At 52.6% G+C, this 18,775-nt stretch overlaps 6 protein-coding genes across 6 annotated transcripts; 4 read left to right on the top strand and 2 right to left on the bottom strand.

The window, feature by feature from the left end:
- Nucleotides 1–1,090: 1,090 nt before the first annotated feature.
- On the bottom strand, nt 1,091–2,954 carry DBP3 (RNA-dependent ATPase; the record flags this gene model as incomplete). The annotated part of the gene is made up of 2 exons (XM_049366136.1): nt 1,091–1,244; nt 1,300–2,954. The coding sequence occupies 2 exons, from the start codon at nt 2,952–2,954 to the stop codon at nt 1,091–1,093; spliced, it is 1,809 nt and encodes a 602-aa protein (XP_049221862.1).
- Nucleotides 2,955–3,326: 372 nt separating this feature from the next.
- J4E78_005516 (uncharacterized protein) lies at nt 3,327–5,888 on the top strand (the record flags this gene model as incomplete). Its single annotated transcript, XM_049366135.1, has 3 exons — nt 3,327–3,434; nt 3,492–5,367; nt 5,461–5,888. 3 exons carry the CDS (start codon nt 3,327–3,329, stop codon nt 5,886–5,888), a joined length of 2,412 nt encoding a protein of 803 aa, XP_049221861.1.
- Nucleotides 5,889–7,140: 1,252 nt separating this feature from the next.
- On the bottom strand, nt 7,141–7,910 carry J4E78_005515 (uncharacterized protein; the record flags this gene model as incomplete). The annotated part of the gene is made up of 2 exons (XM_049366134.1): nt 7,141–7,674; nt 7,743–7,910. The coding sequence occupies 2 exons, from the start codon at nt 7,908–7,910 to the stop codon at nt 7,141–7,143; spliced, it is 702 nt and encodes a 233-aa protein (XP_049221860.1).
- Nucleotides 7,911–10,520: 2,610 nt separating this feature from the next.
- Nucleotides 10,521–11,772, top strand: J4E78_005514 (uncharacterized protein; the record flags this gene model as incomplete). Its single annotated transcript, XM_049366133.1, has 2 exons — nt 10,521–10,547; nt 10,597–11,772. 2 exons carry the CDS (start codon nt 10,521–10,523, stop codon nt 11,770–11,772), a joined length of 1,203 nt encoding a protein of 400 aa, XP_049221859.1.
- A 545-nt stretch (nt 11,773–12,317) lies between these two features.
- Nucleotides 12,318–13,035, top strand: J4E78_005513 (uncharacterized protein; the record flags this gene model as incomplete). The annotated part of the gene is made up of 2 exons (XM_049366132.1): nt 12,318–12,360; nt 12,419–13,035. The coding sequence occupies 2 exons, from the start codon at nt 12,318–12,320 to the stop codon at nt 13,033–13,035; spliced, it is 660 nt and encodes a 219-aa protein (XP_049221858.1).
- A 535-nt stretch (nt 13,036–13,570) lies between these two features.
- J4E78_005512 (uncharacterized protein) lies at nt 13,571–18,587 on the top strand (the record flags this gene model as incomplete). The annotated part of the gene is made up of 7 exons (XM_049366131.1): nt 13,571–13,624; nt 13,678–15,075; nt 15,121–16,600; nt 16,652–16,910; nt 17,849–18,118; nt 18,218–18,368; nt 18,438–18,587. 7 exons carry the CDS (start codon nt 13,571–13,573, stop codon nt 18,585–18,587), a joined length of 3,762 nt encoding a protein of 1,253 aa, XP_049221857.1.
- Between the last annotated feature and the right edge of the window lie 188 nt (nt 18,588–18,775).

Genomic DNA, 18,775 nt, shown 5'->3' with positions numbered 1-18,775 from the left:
GACGATGTGCCGATGAAAGTATGCCGAACGTAAGAGGAAGTATGCCGAAACCTTTTCGTAGAGTTCGGTAGCGTATAGCGTGGTATAACAGTAGTCTCGAAATGCGTATCTTGGTTGAAAGAGATCTGGAATGCACTCCGTCCGCTCAGCAACCCACCGAGACCCTTATATACACCTACCTTCCTCCGCAATCCCACATACCCTCCTCGCCGAACCCCCCTACACACGGCGAACACACTACCTCACTGCGGTGAGGCATGATAAATCCCCTCGGGCTCTAGTTCACCAATCCCACCCCAGAAGACTGGGCCTCTGCATCTCATTGCGGGGATCTGATTGGCTGTCTAGTGATTTGTCCGAACTATAGTCGGCGACCACATTCGGCGAAGTACCACTTTGACGCCAGACGCTTTTTTCGCTGCACACGCGGGTCTAGTCTGCGGGAGCGGCGTGTGTTAGAACCTATAGTACGGGTCCGTTGCCGAGCCATGTACATGGTGAGGATCGGAGAGGAGTTTTGGGGGTCGGTGTGCGGGCTTGGGTGTCCCCGTGGAGTGGGCATGTGGAGGGTCAGTGTGGGCTTTTGGTGGTAATGGAAGCGTAGTGCATTGGATAGGCGAGTTGTTGTCGTTATGGCGGTCGGTTGGCGCATGTGGATACATGCGTATTTGAGATTCACGATGGTAGCTAGGAACAAGTGCATACGATATGATGAGGTGGCTGAAGCCTTCTTCTCGTGTGGACCTGAGGATACGCAGGTTTGGAAATCGTACGATTGTTCAGGCACGGTACAGCCGGAAGCTATAGGACAGGGGATTCTCTTCAGCTCATGCATAAGATGGGATATTCGTTCTGAAGAATGAGATATTGTGCAGACTCGTAATTACTACACACATCGCGATCTACAACAATGCACACTACCGGGACTTTTGCTTTGCATGATCCGAAACGCCTCCGCTAGACAAATGCTTCTAGGTCTACAAGTCGATCTCCGCGCTGCAGCTGTAGCCGGCGGCATCTACTTCGCCGACCAGCTTCGTTACGAGATGCCGAGTCCGCTTTTGACAACACGCAGCTAGACTCATGCGACTTAGTCAAAAGTAATCTTAGTAGCTGCCTTGGAGTCTCCGGTGTCTTTGTAGAAGGCGCCGTATGCACCGTGCTCCTTCTTCTTGACAGTTGTACCGAACTTCATCAACTCTTCGGGTACGGGCTGGTTGGCTGCCTTGAGGACGTTGATCAACCTAATAATAGAGTTAGCACACTGAAAACATGTAGCCAGGCGCAAGGGGTACTCACGATCCGGAGAGTGCTTTGTCGTGTTCCGTGAAGAGCGTGATCGCCAAACCCTCCTTTCCGGCACGACCCGTTCTACCAATCCTGTGAACGTAGTCCTCCGCCGTCAAAGGGAACGTGACATTGATGACGAGTTTCACCGCAGGAATGTCAAGACCTCGTGCAGCAACATCCGTCGCCACGAGGAGGGGCACATGGCCTTCCTTGAACGCCGCCAGTGAGGCGCTGCGCCTTTCTTGGCTCAGGTCGCCGTGAATTCCACCCACGCGGAAGCCCTGCCTGCGGATGAAATCCTCGATGCGCATTGCTTCCTTCTTGTACAGACAGAAGACGAGGATACGATCGTCCTTGTTCTTGCCGGATTGATACTGTCTAAGTAGCTGCAGCAGACACTGCTCTTTGCCGCGGGGATCGACAACCTCGACAAGCTGCTTAATGCGCACATTGGCGCGGAGCTCGCCAGACTGGTTGTCGCCGATTGTGATTCTAACCGGCGAGTTCATGAAGGTAGATGCAAGATCCCGGACGGAGGGCGGCCACGTAGCAGTAAACATGAGGGTCTGGCGCTTTTTGGGCGTCTGCGAGATGATTTGCCGAATTGCTTCTTCGAAACCCTTATCAAGCATGCGGTCGGCTTCGTCAAGTACTACGTACTCGGCTTTGCTGAGATCTGCTGAGCCATCGCCAATTAAGTCATTCAAACGACCGGGCGTAGCGACCACGATATGCGCCTTCTTGCAAGCGGCAACCTGAGGATCTTTTGGCACACCGCCGTACACGCAGACTACAGATAGTCCAGCCGGTGTCGCCAACGCTACCAACTGGTCGTAGATCTGAACAGCCAGCTCACGCGTAGGTGAGACAATGACGGCCTTGACACCCTTCCGCTCGTTCTTGGGCAGCGCTGCGATGTAGCGCACACAGGGTACACCAAACGCGAGCGTCTTGCCGGAACCTGTCTCAGCAACACCAACCATGTCTCTGCCTGAGAGCAAGTATGGCCAGACGGCGGCTTGTATAGGTGTAGGGGCGCTGAACTTGGCGAAGAAGGCGCGTTGCGCATCGTCGACCGGGAGGTACTTGAAGTTCAGGATAGGACGGAGCTTGCGAGCGGCAGGTTTGGGGTCTTGGATAGCCATCGTGTTCTTGGCGAGGAAGGCATCGACCTCCGACTGGGGAAGCTGGGTCAGCTCTTTGCTCTCTACATAGTCTCCGGATTCGACGGTGGCTGCGCTCGATGTGGTTTCGACCGGTGCTGGCTTGGAGGAGGGTACGGGCTCGGTAGCTTCGCCCTTGGCCAATGCCTTCGCGCGCTTCTTCTCTGCCTTTCGCGCAGCCTTCTCTGCTGCCTTGATGGCTTCCTCGTTCTCTTCCGCAGGCTCGTCTGAATCGGCACCCGCGGCAGCCTTCAGCGCTTTTTTCGCTTCCTTAGCCGCCTTCTTTGCTTTCTTTGCCGCCTTGCGCTCGGCCTTGGACAGACTCGATTCGTCGTCCGAGTTCTCTACAGCCTGCGCATCGCCATTTGTCTCGGTCGCATCTACTGCAGCGGTCTTGCTGAGCTTCTTGCTCTTGTCCTTTTTGCTCTTCTTTCTTGAAAGTTCGGGTGTCGTGGTCGCGCCGTCTTCAGCGACGACGTCAGAGATCGGTCTTTTCCCCATCTTGTTGGTTGGCAATGCTTCGTGTGGAGAAGTTGAGAAGGACGGCGGAAAAATCACTTTTTCGTCGGCGGTCGGTACCAGCACTATCGATAAGTCCGGAACTAGTCCCAAAGCGTTCAACGCGATCCTGGGCCAGCAAATCTCGCGTGTTCGATGCTTCTCACGTCCCTGCACGTCCACGAAGTGCTATGTGAAGGTTTTAGTCATTGTATGCAAAAGTCGTTAATTCGAGACTTGTTGCGCTTCCTACGTCAAGGCTTTTCGGGTTTTCGCGCTAGTCGAAACCTATTCACGATCTCCCTCACCACAGTGAGCCATGACCAGAACCACTAAACAACAGGGACCACTTATTCAGAGACTTGATGCGCGATCATGGCGGACGTGACAGTGCTGAGATGCTGGCCGGCCTGCGTCGATGCAATCGATTGGTCTTCCGACGGCATCATTGCATTAGCGTCGGATGAGCGCGTAGAGCTGCTCGTGAGTACCTTTCCGTGCAGATACTTACACGAGACCTTTTTGTTAATGATTACCTAGTTTCCGAACACCGTCGACTTCGAGCGGGACCAAGTCTTGCCGCAATGGCAGCATGTGCCTCTCAAGGTACCCTTGTTCTCGACCGATGAGCTCCCACTCAAAGAACCTGCGCCAACATCTAACTACTCCGTCGGCGAAGAGATTTCTAACAGCGCTCCCATCAGCATCGCGTGGTCACCGCCCGGTATTGCTAAACATCGAAAATGTGCGCTTGCTGCTCTTACCGCAAACTTGACGCTTTCCCTCTGGTCAGCAGCAGAAGGCAAGCCAGAAGAAGAGACCAGTTGGACTCGACGATTGATCATCAACGATGCGCTCGTTGACCACTTCGGAGACTGGGACCACGAACCTAGCCATGTGGTGCACGATTCCAAGGAACGACTGCGGTCGAGAGGCCGCATTCGAGCGTTCGCCTGGGCACCCGCTCTGCCTTGCCCAGGGCCGGCTGGTGTTGTCGGTACTCACTTGGTATACGGCCCGCACATGCTAGTTGTCTCTGATGACGATAATCACCTCGTGTTTCTCAAGGTTGAAACGCCCACGTCCTCCCTAGGAGCTGAGCCAGACTGGAGGGCAGACGTGTTAACACATGAGTCTTTTGCACTTTCTTCGGACACGATCTTCCCACAACCCAATATCTTCGAAGACATGATCAAACAGCAAAGATACATCTCGCATATTGCTTGGAGTCCTTGGATCATACGCGACGGGTGTTATTATTCCGTACTGGTATACGCTACGAATGAGGATATACGGGCGCGGACTATCACGTACAACACTGGGCGTATGAGCTTGCAGCAAGAAGTTGTCTATGCAGGCCACGAAATGCGATATGATGGCCCGATGAAATGGTTTCACCGAGTCGAAGATGAATACAGACTAAAGCTCGCCCTCTTTACGAATACGGGACTAGTATATCTAACGATATCCGCTCTTGACGCTTCTATCATCGAAAGGAGCACGCATGATCTAGACGGTCGATGGGATCCAGTTTCAGGCCTTGTCTGGGACACGACTCAGGCCACAACACCTCGTCTCCATATAAGCTCTCTACTATCGACACTCCACAGCCCAACTGCTATCCTCGAGCAGACTCCTGATGGGCTCAAAAGCCTTGATGCCCCAGAATGGCGGGAGAGAATCGGAAACAATCTCGCACTGTTTAGTGTAAAGCACGAACTTAAAGGCAATAGCAGGGCCAAGGTATGGGGCCTCACGAGATCTCCGCTAGGCGACTTCATCGCGGCATGCAACAGCGTACATCCTTCCGATATGATCGAGTACGGTATTCCGGCTGACCGTAGTGGTGCCGTGGCTATCAGCTCTTTGCGACCTGGCAGCCGTTCACGGGACATCTTTCCAAAAGAGAACGTAACTTCAGAAGGACTCATGTACAGTCTTAAGAAGTTGGCAGAAGAAGTTGTCGAGGACCCTGATGACATACCTGCATTCGCGGATGAGATGGTTGGAAAGCTAGTTGAGACTTACACAGGTCCTCCTGTCAGTGAGATGGACACGACCGCATCAGCAGCGTACTTCGATGTCAACGATCTCGATTCGTTGATCAAGGGTTTCAAGGCGATTGCTTTCCTTGAATCACCTACACTGAAGGATCGCTATACCATCCTTGTGTCTGAAGCCTACAAGACGCAGATTAATAAGGAGCTACCGAAGACTCTAATTGCGTATCGCCTTGCCGTGGCCTTGCAACAACTTCCTTCATCACTATCGCATGCGCCCTTCAGCGCAGAAATTCGCACGCATCACAAACAACTCGTCACACTCATCAACATGGTCATGGGCAATGACGATGCATCCGAGTCCTTGCCCGCAGACAGAACTTCGGAGCAGGAAAGCGCATCATCAGTCAGCACCGGTATGCATGGCAACAGCATTTCGACGAATCGAGGCCCAGCAGTCCCAGTAGCAGATACTTGTGATTTCTGCTCCGCATTTATACCGTTCGCAGACCCCCGATCAGCAACATGCACCAACGGACATGTGTTCCCTAGATGTGGCCTCACTTTCCTGGCTATCCAGGCGCCCGGCATCACAAAGTACTGTGGTATATGCAGCACACCATTTCTAAGCGACGAGTTCATCATGGCCCAAGAAGACGTGGAACGCAATAATAGCTCTGACGCTGAGGATAACACGGTCATGACTGGCGTGACTAGAAACGGCATGATATCAGAGGAAAGGGAGGAGAGCAGCGATCCGTTGAACAAGATGGATGAAGAGGGTTCTAGCGACCAAGAAGGAGGCGATCAAGAAAGCAACGATTCCGACGATGAAGGCGATGTGTACGAACGCAAGGAAATCCCTGTCACGCTGGCACGGGTATTGTTTCTTGCTTGCGATGCCTGCATATACTGCGGTGGCAAATTTATTGGTTGACCAACACAGGACAAAGTCCATAATCTGGCTCAAAGGTGTCGTGTACCTACGTTCGTAGTCAAGAAGAATCGCCTGCCAGGCCCTCTTTCTTTTACACAAACACTTTTTTTCCTCTTCTATCATTGGGCCAGACTTGACATTACAGTCCAACTAAAGCATCTCATGGTTCTGTAACCCGGAAACGTTCACGACGCTGGTGTCTCTTATCGCGGGACGGAAACAGACATAAGGCCCGAATCCGACCTGTACCCACGGTCCGGATGCCTTGGCACCCATCCGCACAAACTACGCAACTCCACTTTTCTCCCGAGGCAAGCCCTGGCACTTTCTAGAAGCCAGGCTAGACCAACCGCACAAGTCTCTCATGCCCCCGCGCAACCAGCCGACCAACCGCACAATGTACGCAAGATAAGTGGGAGCCAATAGCACAAAACGCGTGCACGCGGCTAAACTTACCAACGGAGCTATCGACCACTGAGGCCAAAGCTTACAGTCAACAATGCCACAAACACGGTGGGATGCGGGGCAAAGCTCGTGAAGCACATGAACGGGAGCCGCCGCTGACGGCGTTACCGCAGGGAAGAGGTGGCGTGAAGGGCCCTGCGTTTGGCTGTGCTGCCGCACAAGTCGCGCATGCTTCGGGTATATAAGAAGTTGGTTGCTGGCCCTCTGCTGCTTACTCCTACATCACAACAATCAAGTCAATTCCATCAAGCCAACAACTATATCAACCTACTTTCCCACAAACCAACAACCCATCTTCAACCATCAATAATGAAGGGTAACTGCGGCTGTGCTTCTGGTAGCTGCAACTGCGGCTCCACCTGCACTTGCGATGGCTGCCCCGTATGTCATACCCTGTCTTTCTTACGAACACGATGCTGACCTTTCTTCAGGGCAAATAAGTCATTCAATCCTCGCATTGATGGCGTGCAATGAATACGATACTGTGAGTGCCATCGTAAGACTTACACACGCGACATCCATGCTGAGACTGTGCAGACGATCTTACAAGCTATGCACCATATGGAGTCTACCAAGATATATGCCACGGGTGGTTATTTAGAGGTGTCCGATGATTAGGGGATGAGGGGAGTTCGGCGGCTCATGAGATACCACACAGGACAATCAATCACTTCATTACCACAACACATGTGCCATATGTTACTACAAATCGTGAATTCTTGTCATTGTCGCTAATTTCGCAGATACTTTCGAATCATGTAGTCTATCCTGACAAACATCTACATTCCTACCCACAGCAAACTGTGGCATTCTCCTGCATACGATCTTCGCCCCCACTGCTTACGTTGAAGCTCTCCCACCCAAAGATGAAGTATCCAAGATACGCACCGATGAAGATGCAGATGATAAAGTACCCGTTGTAATACATCGCCAGCAACATGACGAAGTAAGCCACAGCAAATGCGCCCATGTGCAATGCCGCTCTAACCGCCTGTTGTAGAATGCTCGGTCGGAACTTGCTCGTCGTCGCAGCCATGGCGCCGCAAGCAGCTGGCGATGTTGTAGCAGCAGGATGCTTAGTCGTGCTGTCGTTTGCGTTCGATGAAGAGGAGGAAAAGGAGCCGCTCGCTGAGGAAGCGAGTGTCTTTGAGTGTTGCTGGACGATGTAGCGGTCGTATTCTTTAGCTGCGCGCCGCAGAAACTCGAGGAGGATGACGAGGAGGATTACGCCAATGCAGGAGCCGGCGAACATGGCTTTCGTGCGGACGTGCCAGGACTCTGCGATGAAACATGTGTCTATAACGTTCCAATTCCACAGCATCTGTGAGATGGGTTGTCAGCTAAAGGCTCTCGTCTCCTGACCTTGAGAGCACACGAGATAGAACTTACGCTAATCTTGCATCCGCCCATCATATCGGCCATATCATCCATGCCACCCATTCCGCCTGACGAAGTAGCCATTGGCGCCATGCCGGTAGCAGTCGGCGCCATAGACATGCCCGACATAGCCATACCGGTGCTTGTCGGAGCCATCGACATTTCCATATCCATAGACATGATTGCTTGTACCTGCATAGAAAGGTAGTGAGAAAGAAGTCCAAAGTTATATCGCAGCGACTGCAATCAAAGCACGGCCTACCAAAAATTTGTTGGAAACGAAACAGCGCAAGTGAATGAATATGAGTGGTGTGAGAAGTAGGGTTGAGCAAGTTATGAGCAGATTTTCCCCTGCGTGACCTTGAATGGAAGCGGCAACCACCCCAAATGATTCACACTTCAAACGCGGAGATTTTGACGAACAAAGAAGTCTGAAACTGAAGTGAAGTCTGCCACTAAGGATATTTCCGGAGAGTAAACGTGGAATCGCGGCGTTTATATCGCTTTCTTGTGGTGCAAGCTCCTACCTAGGGAGTGCCAGGCCCGGAACCCTTCTCGCACCCGTTCCCACGCGGTACCCGAAGTTTTGCACACGGCGCCACCGCATGCCAGTATTGATCAAAGACTGCCATTCATAAACCCAGCCTACCATACCACGAGATGGATCGGTAACAGACCTGCTGGCCCATGTTTCGATAGTCGAAGAGACTCCAAGAGCAAGGGCGGGCCGCAGAGCGCTATGCTGGAATAGGTTTAGATGGTAAGCGAGGTGAGAAGGTTTCCAAGGTTTTGAGCAGATTTCGCGCCCTCGTCCGCATCCTGCGCAATCATGACAAGATGATACTGCGCGGCAGGTGTTGAGGCGCGGAATAATGTTGGATGGCATGCAGGTCGTGGTTGTTTGTTGGTGATGCGAGGGGAACGGGCCGCTTATGTTGCATGTGTTGGGAGTGCAGCTTACAGGCAGAGCGCTCTTTAGCCAACGTGCGATAGATGAATTGTTATTGCAAGCGCAGTGGGAAGCCGTGCAGTCGTGTCCCGGGGTTTTGGTTGCGAGACTCGAGAGGCGAATCAAAGCAGGGTCTAGGTAGGCTGGATGAACATGCGATGCTGCATGTTGGATGCAATGACAGATCGATCGTTGAACAGAACGTGGGTATACGCGTCGCTGTAACAATATCGTGAGTTTCCCAACATTGCGATATGCTTGTCTTTGGGACATCGGTTGGAGGGCGACGATGAACTTGGGCCAATGGGCTTACGTGCATCGCGCGGCGTTGAAGTAGTTGGCTGGGTAAACATGCGCTGACGGTGTTGGTACAACAGTATATCAGCCGATGACGTTTACAGGTATACTCTTGCTGCGATTTGTTGCGTTTTCCGCACGACGTATATGCTCAACCCGATGCAATGTCATATCAAAGCCAGCAGTGACTCCCGATGGGTACGGATAGGTGGTAAACTTGGTCAGCCCTCGACTCATCACACTGACGACGTTCATGTCGTGTCCGGGTTCGCTGCCACGATCGTCGTCCAAGCGGACTCGCCCGCCTTCACTCTGCCTCATGGACCACAACAATGTGCTGAGGATATGCGTGAGTACGATGCAAGAGCCGGGTACTTTGGCGTATGAACGCAGGCGCCCTAAAGTTGTGGCCGGATCGAGCGAAGCGGAGAGACAAATGGCAAGAGCTTGCGCCACCTGTTGTTCTAAGTCTATTGACCGAGATGAATGCCCTAACGCCTGAGAGGATGTAAATCGTTGGTGGAGGCTGTGACTGTTTCATCCCACCCTTTGCCATCGCCGGCAATGACGAACATCTTCATGCGTAGAATAGGGTAGCCGCCACATCTGCGCACACCACGAAATGCAGCATGACGAGCCGGATGCAGACGCAATGAAGATGGCTTCACCTAGAACTTCTAGCAAGCGTTAGCCGTTGCATGCATGATCACACGTATAAGAAATGGCATGTGTACCTAGGTATTGCTAGAATTTATGTCGGGTCATTGCGACGAGTCGTGGCGTCGGGTCATTGTGTCGGACGATTTCCAACACCAACAATGACGCGCACCTAGCACGATCCGCGACTGGAAAGCCCTGAGGCTAGAACAGCGGGGTGCATGACGATGAGGATGCGGATGCGGCGTGGGGTGCGGCTCAGCAATCCTCTAGTGGGAAACCTGACCGCAGCGGAGACGACAATACTGCCTTTAAGACAGGGCGCCTTCTCATGGGCAGTGTACGAAGCAGGGCTATGCTGCGACCTGTCAACCGCCACGTAACGGTGGTCAAGACAAGGGTTTGTACTTTAATGTCCAGTGCTGCTCCTAATCGGCACATAGTACGCTCCGAGGTTTGGGCAATCTAGGTTTGACGTCGCCGTACATATCCGTCTTGTCTGTTCTCTTGGGTTCCAAGAACGCTCCTCATCGAGCATTAATTCGCATCGTATTGTTTTCTTCTCTTCTTTTGCTATGCGTTCTCCAATCGACTTCGTGAAGGATCGCCATAATGGCCGGTATCGAGAGAGCATCGACAGCGATGACTACCCTTTAGCACAACCCAGGAGGGAAACTGAGCAACCACCAACGAATGGTCCGACTGCTCTTCCGTCGCTGCCAGAACCATACTCGGCTTTTTCGGTGAACCGCAGGAGGTTCATTCTAGGCGTTGTTACAGCGGCGGGCTTCTTTGGCCCACTATGCGGAGCTGTTTACTTGCCTTCTCTGAAGATCTTCGAGAAGATCTTTAATGCATCGGAGACTGCGGTAAACGGTACAGTCTCAATGTATATGATGGTGTTCGCCATTGCCGTAAGTCATCCGTACCGGCATCTCGAAATGCAAAACTAAGATTGCGTAGCCTCTCTTCGGTGCTGCTGCCTCAGACTTAGGCGGAAGGAAAACAGTATACATGGTCGGACTCGGCAGTTTCCTCGTCGCGAACACCCTACTTGCTGTGCTGCCACCACATATCGCGGAGCTGTACATTCTCCGTGTCTTCCAGGCATTCGGATCCTGTATCGTCTTCTCCGTCGGAGCCGGTACCGTTGCTGATATCACTGAGCCTGCCAAACGTGGAACCGCTTTAGCATGGTTTTTGATGGGACCTCAGCTTGGTCCTGTCCTTGGTCCGCTCATTGGTGGTGCACTCGCGGACGAGAGTAGATGGCGATGGATATTCGGTTTCCTCTCGATCGCGAGTTTTCCGGTATATCTCCTCATCGTCTTCTGTACGCCAGAGACATTGCGATCGCTGGTAGGCAACGGCGCACCTGTCGCAAACCAGCCTTGGTTTACGATACCCAAGTTCCGGACACAGCCTTGTACAGACTCGAGAGCTCCGAAAGCTCCCCGTCCAACGCCCCGAAAGTTCCTGCATCTTCTTAAATACCCTCCACATTTGATCGTTTCCTTCAACGGAGCTTTCCAATTTGCTGGACTGTATGCCATTTTCATCTCGTTTGCCACCATTTGGCAGGAGGGCTACGGTTGGACGGCAGCAGAGACTGGGTATGCCTATATATGTCCTGGTATTGCGATGTTCGTCGCTTCGATGGTCGTCGGTCGACTTTCCGACTGGATGCGAAAGAGGGCTCTTGCGAAGAGCTCCACTGGCAAGGTTGCACCTGAGCGAAGAATTACCATCCAGATCTTTGGCTTCGTCATCGCTGCGGCTGGTAAGATTATGTTCGGCTGGTTTGCGCTCGCTCACTTTCACCCCGCCGCGGTCCTCTTCTGTACGGCTCTGGCTGCAATCGGAATGTCTATCATCTTCGTCACTAGTACATCCTTCCAGACTGAGTGCGACCCTGGCCAGGCGGCCAGTCTGGTGGCTTTGGCAGGATTCATGCGCAACATGGCTGCCGCGATCTCCTCACTGATCATGGCCAGCATTTTGGATGCAATGGGTTGGGGTTGGGCGTTCACCGGTCTGGGAATCATAGATCTCCTCTGCATACCAGGGATTATATTGATCATCTTCCGAGGCCCGAAGTTTCGACAGGAGTTGGAACGTGGACAGCAGCCAAAGAAATAAGTGGCTGTGTGGAAGACCTTGCGAGGTCTAGATACAGAATCTTGCTGCTCATTCTGACAGCGATGAGCGATAATCTGTCTTTAAGCATAGCGCGGCGTTAGTGAACATCAGACTTTGTATATTAGCATGCTACCGAAGGGTGCGGAATTGGAATTCATGCCGAGTCAAATGGCAAGAACGACCGCGTTAGTTCTGCAACCGCGTGATCTACAAGTCGACAGCAGGAGACCCAGAAGATTCCGATTAGCATTCCAATGAAGACCAAGTCGTGAGTAGCGTGGTGTTGTCGCATGCGCTGTCAGGGGGAGAAAGTAGTCCTACGTAGATGTGATGGAAGAGATCGATGTTCTAGAATAACCTCGGAAGCGGCTGGAAGGGCGAGTTTGGCCGATCATCGTAACTTCGACATCCACCACCAATTTGTCAGCAGCACTCGCCATCCATGTAGGTATAAGAGCAAGCAGTCTCGCAGCGATGACATCACTTCATCAGCGAAATCTACCGCGCACAAATTCATCGTGGCGTTCAAAGCAAGTTTACGCAAAATGACCAACTTCAAGGTTGACATTGTTAGCGACACCGTATGCCGTAAGTCCTCATGAACAACGCATAGCATACTATGTATCCGATACTAATAAAATCACAGCATGGTGCTACGTAGGAAAAAAGCGCTTGGAAAGGGGAATCGCAGCCTACATGGAGAAACACCCGGACTCCAGTGATACCTTTCAAACCAGCTGGTACCCATTCTATTTGAACCCGGATGCGCCAAAGAGTGCCGACAAGCAACAATTGTACGAATCTAAATTCGGCAAAGAACGCACAGCAATGATGCAAGAGCGACTCTCGCAGATTGGCAAAGACGAGGGAATCAACTTCAAGTACGGCGGCAAGACAGGAAACACACGCGATTCGCACCGACTTGTGCAACTTGGAAAAACCAAGGGCCCGCAGATGCAGACTCGCGTGATCGAGGAGCTCTTCGCTGCGTACTTTGAGAATGAGAAGGACATTACCACTCAAGAGATCCTTACTGAGGCAGGAATCAAGGCAGGACTTGATGAGAAAGAGATCAAGGATTGGCTGGAGTCAGGCAAAGGAGGACCTGAAGTTGACAAGGAAGTCCAGCAGGCGCGCCGACAACAGATTACAGGCGTTCCCAACTTTACCATTAACGATCAGTTTGAGATCGGAGGTGCGCAGGAACCGGAGGCTTTTGTTCAGTTATTCGAGAGATTGAAGAGGCAAGAGGGCAGCGGTTAGGTGGTTCGATGTACAAGAGCTATCTTAGCGAATCTGACCTAGCCGCGAACGTAACACTGCTACGTGTTTCTGTTTTCAGCATACAATATCGTGTTGACAAGTTCTGTTGTTTAATGTGTCTTCTGTCGACGTGTAGGTCGTTTGAAGAAGGGATTCCAGTGTTGGTGTCGAGTTCACCGTATCGCTGGTGATGACCAAATCGTGTGGACATGCCGCTAGTCTGCACCTCGGCAACTGTACCTCAACATTGTTACGCGCATTCTCCGTCACGCTTCTATGACATCTCGACGCGGTGATTGCGAGCGCTGAAGCTACCAGCCTCATTCCTCATGGTGCGCAGGTAGTACAACATGTAAGCACCGATGGAGGTGCTACGTGGGTGGCTGTGGCGTTAGCGCCAGTGCCATCGATCTGGGCATCTGCAGGGTTCACGACCAACAATCACCAAGACGCGCTTGGACGGCGCATCTCTCACAGCTGCTTCATTCGCCATGTCCTAGAATCCGATTAGAGTATACGGTCTACGACCTCTCCGATGGCTAATGATGCTCCGCACACCCCGGCTGAGCGCCGCTTCCTGCGGCCCAGCGTAAGTCGCGTCTTCAGAGGCCATATAGGCAATGCGCTGACCATATCTTATAGCTACGCAGCGCGACTATGGTGCAGCCGAAAACCGGCGAGCGCATCAAGAGATCCTTCACCCTACGAAGATCCCAACACCGACCGACCGAATCCTCCGAATTCCTACTTGCGCCCGGCCAATACGATGCTGAGAGACACCGGGAGATGGGAAGAGTCGAGTTTGCGAAGGTGGTGCTTACGAACAAGTGTCGACAAGGCTACGCCTACGCGACGAGTCCTATTGGGATTGGCATTATGAAGTGCTCATTGGCCTATGTGCTCGGATCGTTGGCGACGTTCGTACCAGCAATCGCAGGATTACTGGGCAAGAACGATGGAAAGCACATAGTCGCGACTATCACTGTGTACTTCCACCCAGCTCGCTCGGCCGGTAGCATGCTGGAGGCTGTCATCTTGGCTTTCGCTGCCTTTCTGTATGCCGCCTTCGTATCCTTCTCTAGCATGGCCGTGTCCGCATACTTTGGAAACCAAGATCTGCTAGTACTTGGGCATGTGATAGTGCTCATTGTATTCTGTGGGGGAGGCTTAGGGCTTGTTGGATGGACAAAACAGAAGCTTGGGAATCCACTGGTCAACGTGGCTTGCTCACTGACATCGCTAGCTCTCATCACGATCCTGACCAAGGAGGGAGCTGTTCAGGCAGCCAAGTTCTCCTACGTCAAAGTCTGGCAGGTTCTGAAGATGATAATCATGGGCTGTTCCGCCTCAGCACTCGTATCGCTCCTCGTACAACCAAAGTCGGCGCGCAACGAATTCCGCGATACGTTCATCCAGTCGACAGATGCTATGGCAGAGATGCTCAACAACATCACCCTTAGCTTCCTTTCCGGTGCTGAATCAGACCTCAAGAGCGAATCATATGTCGAAGCATCGAACAAGAGCCAGTCAACGTTCAAAACACTTGTAAAGAACCTGGGAGAAGCCAAGTTTGAGCACTACGCGCTGGGTACTGAGGAAGAGTACAGGATTCACGCGAAACTGGTCAAATGTCTAGAAAAGCTTATGCAGAGCTGTGGTGGATTGCGGAGCGCTGCGGAAACCCAATTTACACTGTTGGCGCAATCGGAGACCGAGCCCAGCGCCAGCGTCACATCCCAACGATCAATACCCGCTAATGGAACGGTAAACTCGTCGATATTCTCGGACCATACGATGTCCTTCAGTCCTCCGCAAATGTCTCCCAGCCTCAGCCATACCGAAAGGCGAACCAGCATCCTTGCATCTATCGACGAGTTACCAGAAAGTTCCCAAGCATCTGCGTATCCCTCAGCAGCTGGATCCGACGACGAGTCCACTCCGACCAAGAAGAAGTCCGACCAAGTTGCGAACCTTTTGAAATCAGACCTTACGCCTGCTGACATGTTCTCGGTGTTCATTGCTAGCTTGGGACCACCAATGGTACGTCTAAGAGTCGCTGTGTTCGAATTGTGCTAACACCAGTAGAAATCCTTAGCATACACATTACGCGAGGTCCTTTCTGAATTGCCTTTTGGACCTGGACCCGAGTACAACATGGCTATCAACGAGCACTTTCGCCACAGTCTAGTCGACGCTAAGGCCCTGTTCTCAGATGCACGTCGAGAAGCCCTCTCGGCTGTCTACAAGAACAAGATACCAACGAGGACCAGCTCTGCAGCGATTGCAGCAGACTTCGAGGAGGTTGCAGCAAGCTGCGGGTACTTTAGTTCGTCGCTGTTAGACTTCGCTGAAGACATGGTTTCGTTCCTTGACATACTCGAAGAGCTCAAAGCTAATGTCAATCGTTACCCGCGGCAAAGGACCTACACCTGGCTGAAGTTCTGGCAGCGTGGGCGCAAGAAGGATAAGGCGGGAGACAGTCCCGAGGAGGCCTATCTTGTTGATGAGACAGACGCCCACACACCAGGAGGCTCGCGTGAGATCCATAACCCCATCTACCGGAAGTCGACCCGTGGAGACCCGTACAAGCCAGAAAACGCGCAGCCACTTTCATATCGCATCTGGACATCATTGGCCGTCTTTAGAAGAGACGACCTCAAATACGCCGTCAAGGTTGGCATTGGCGCAGTACTCTACGCCATGTGGTCCTTCATTCAGTCTACTCGAGGATTCTATGGTCATTGGCGTGGCGAATGGGGCTTGTTGTCGTACATGTTGGTGTGCTCGATGACAATCGGTGCCTCCAATACCACTGGCTTCCAACGTTTCGCTGGTACATGTCTCGGAGCTATATTGGCAATCGCCGCATGGATCGCCGCTGACGAGCATGCCTTTGTGTTGGGCTTTTTCGGCTGGGTTATCTCCCTGTTCTGCTTCTACATCATCGTTGGAAAGGGCAAGGGACCTATGGGTCGCTTCATCTTACTGACCTACAATCTCTCTGCACTCTACGCATACTCGCTCTCCGTCAAGGACGATGATGACGACGACGATGAGGGTGGCATCTCACCCGAGATCTGGGAGATTGTGCTCCACCGTGTGGTCGCAGTGATGGTTGGATGCATATGGGGTATTATAGTGACGAGAGTCATCTGGCCTATCTCTGCGCGCCGCAAAGTCAAGAAGGGCACGTCTCTATTATGGCTAAAGATGGGGTTGATCTGGAAACGTGGGCCTCTGAAGACCCTGCTCGAAGCCAACGAACGCACAAGCCGGACGTACACGTACATGTCCGAACGCGAAGAGCTGGAACTCCGTCGGTACCTTTCTCATCTGGACACGCTGCGTGCATCAGCCGCCGCAGAGTTCGAGCTGAAGGGCCCGTTCCCGGACAAGAGCTTCAAGGTCATTCTGGGCGCGACCAGCCGTATCTTGGATAGTTTCCATGCTATGAACGTCGTCATTCTCAAAGATGTAAAGGCCTCCGAGGGCGAGAAGGAGGTCTTGAGGTATACCAAGAAAGAGTGGACGGACCTGAGTTGGCGCATCAGTCATCTCTTCTCTGGTGAGTCACACCTAATAAGCTTTCTTAAGAGCACCGGCTAACAGCACACAGTCATGGCCTCCTCAATGAAATTGGCATACCCGCTCAACGACGTCTTGCCTAATATCGAGCACACGCGAGATCGTCTACTAGCAAAGGTCTTTGAGTTCCGACAGAGTGGACTGGGAAAAGTCATTGCCAATGATGAAGACTACGAGTTGCTGTACGCGTACGCGTTGGTGACTGGGCAGCTCGCGCATGATCTCAACATCATTGGACAGGAGATTGAGAAGCTGTATGGTGTGTTGAGTGAAGAGGACTTGAAGTTACAGTAGATATGCAATGCACATAAACGCTGCTCCTCGCGATCTGTTTACGTTCTCTGTTTGAAACAGCATACGCTTCTTGACTTGTGTGAGGGGTGTGGTGATTGCCACCCTTAGTCTCCGCGGTAATAACGCAGGTGCAGTAGCTCGCTTGTGATGATCCTAAATGAGTCACGATGATAGATGCGGCACACCTCGCAGCACGGTGACCTAGGCGTCGATGATCTCAATGCGTCATCCATCGTCGGTGCCAATATCGTTACATGCGCGTTGTCGCGTGATGGACGTCTCAAGCTCACCAAGGAATGTCCGACGATGAGCTGCAACCCCATCGGTCTAATGATAGAAATAAGCTTTGGGGCCATCTGTCGTTGACTCACGTTGTGATTGTGCCTAGTTTACGCATCTAGCGGTCGCGAAACATTGCCACACAGCTGATCTTGGTAACGTAAACTTTGGCTTTGAACTTCGCGGAAATGAGAGCGATGGTCCTTTCGTGTAGTGAGACGGAAATCCTACACGCGACAACTTGTACTTTCCATAATGCAATAACGGTACCTTTTGTTTTGGAAGGTGCATTGAAGTTGTTGTTGGTGTCTGGGGTCGGGGTCGTAAAACGACTAGTGGCCGGCACGTGATGAGCTTGGCGCTCTAAGCGATCACGCGCACCTGCCCAGGTCGGATCCTCAATATTCTGCGAACGTCTTGCCGCGACTCTCGATACTAACCTCCAGGACAACCAACCCGTCAAAATGTAAGGAATACCGATTGCATACCCTCAGCATTGCTTCGAAGAGCACTTCCGCACCCGCAACCACGTCGCCGACTCGCAGTGCTGCTCAGCAGGCGCCCGAGACGTGGCGAACCCCTCTTTTCACGATAGCACTTTCCATCGTCCACGACCGTACAATTGATCAAAATACTGACGGAGTGTGTTTCGCAGGGTCAACCTCCGCACTCAGAAGCGCCTCGCGGCCTCCGTGGTCGGTTGCGGAAAGCGCAAGATCTGGCTCGACCCCAACGAGACCAGCGAAATCGCCAACGCCAACTCCCGCCAGACCGTCCGCAAGCTCGTCCAGGATGGCCTCATCATCCGCAAGCCCGTCACCATGCACTCGCGTGCCCGCGCCCGGGAGCTGACCGCCGCTCGACGAATTGGCCGACACCGTGGTTTCGGTAAGAGGAAGGGTACCAAGGACGCTCGTATGCCAAGGTACGCAATCACGATGCCGCTCCCGCAATGGACTCGAGGGAGCTTCATTGCAGGGAGTGAAGGATGAAGGAGACTGTTTGCTGATGCGGATGTCTATAGCCAAATCGTCTGGATGCGCCGTCTCCGTGTCCTCCGCCGTCTCCTCGTCAAGTACCGTGCCGCCGGAAAGATCGACAAGCACCTCTACCATGAGCTCTACCACCTGTCCAAGGGTAACACCTTCAAGCACAAGCGTGCTCTCGTTGAACACGTACGTCCGCCATGACATCATGACTATGTCAAACCCCGCTCCATGCTCGGCTACTGACATGCACCGTAGATCCACAAGGCCAAGGCTGAGAAGGCCCGCGAGAGGGCTATCCAGGAAGAGATGGACGCCAAGCGTGCGAAGACCAAGGCGGCGAGGGAGAGGAGGCAGGAGCGTGTCCAGCAGAAGCGTCAAGCTCAGTTTGGCGACGATGCGGAGTAAACACGGGATATCATGATGAACACCTGGCGTGGGTCTTTTCAAGGTTAAAGGAGGGCGTCAATCTCCTTTTTATCTGGGCATATGCGGTCATGTTTCATGTTACGTCTGTGAAGGACTCTTCTCTCTATGCATACTCGACCGACAAGGCTGCCCTCACTCTGATCACCGATGCTATGAGTGTACCAAAA

The sequence above is a fragment of the Alternaria triticimaculans genome (genome assembly GCF_023758025.1).
Source record: "Alternaria triticimaculans strain BMP 0046 chromosome Unknown scaffold_7, whole genome shotgun sequence".
Classification (NCBI taxonomy): Eukaryota; Fungi; Ascomycota; class Dothideomycetes; order Pleosporales; family Pleosporaceae; genus Alternaria; species Alternaria triticimaculans.
This window is presented reverse-complemented; position numbering and strand designations above follow the sequence as displayed.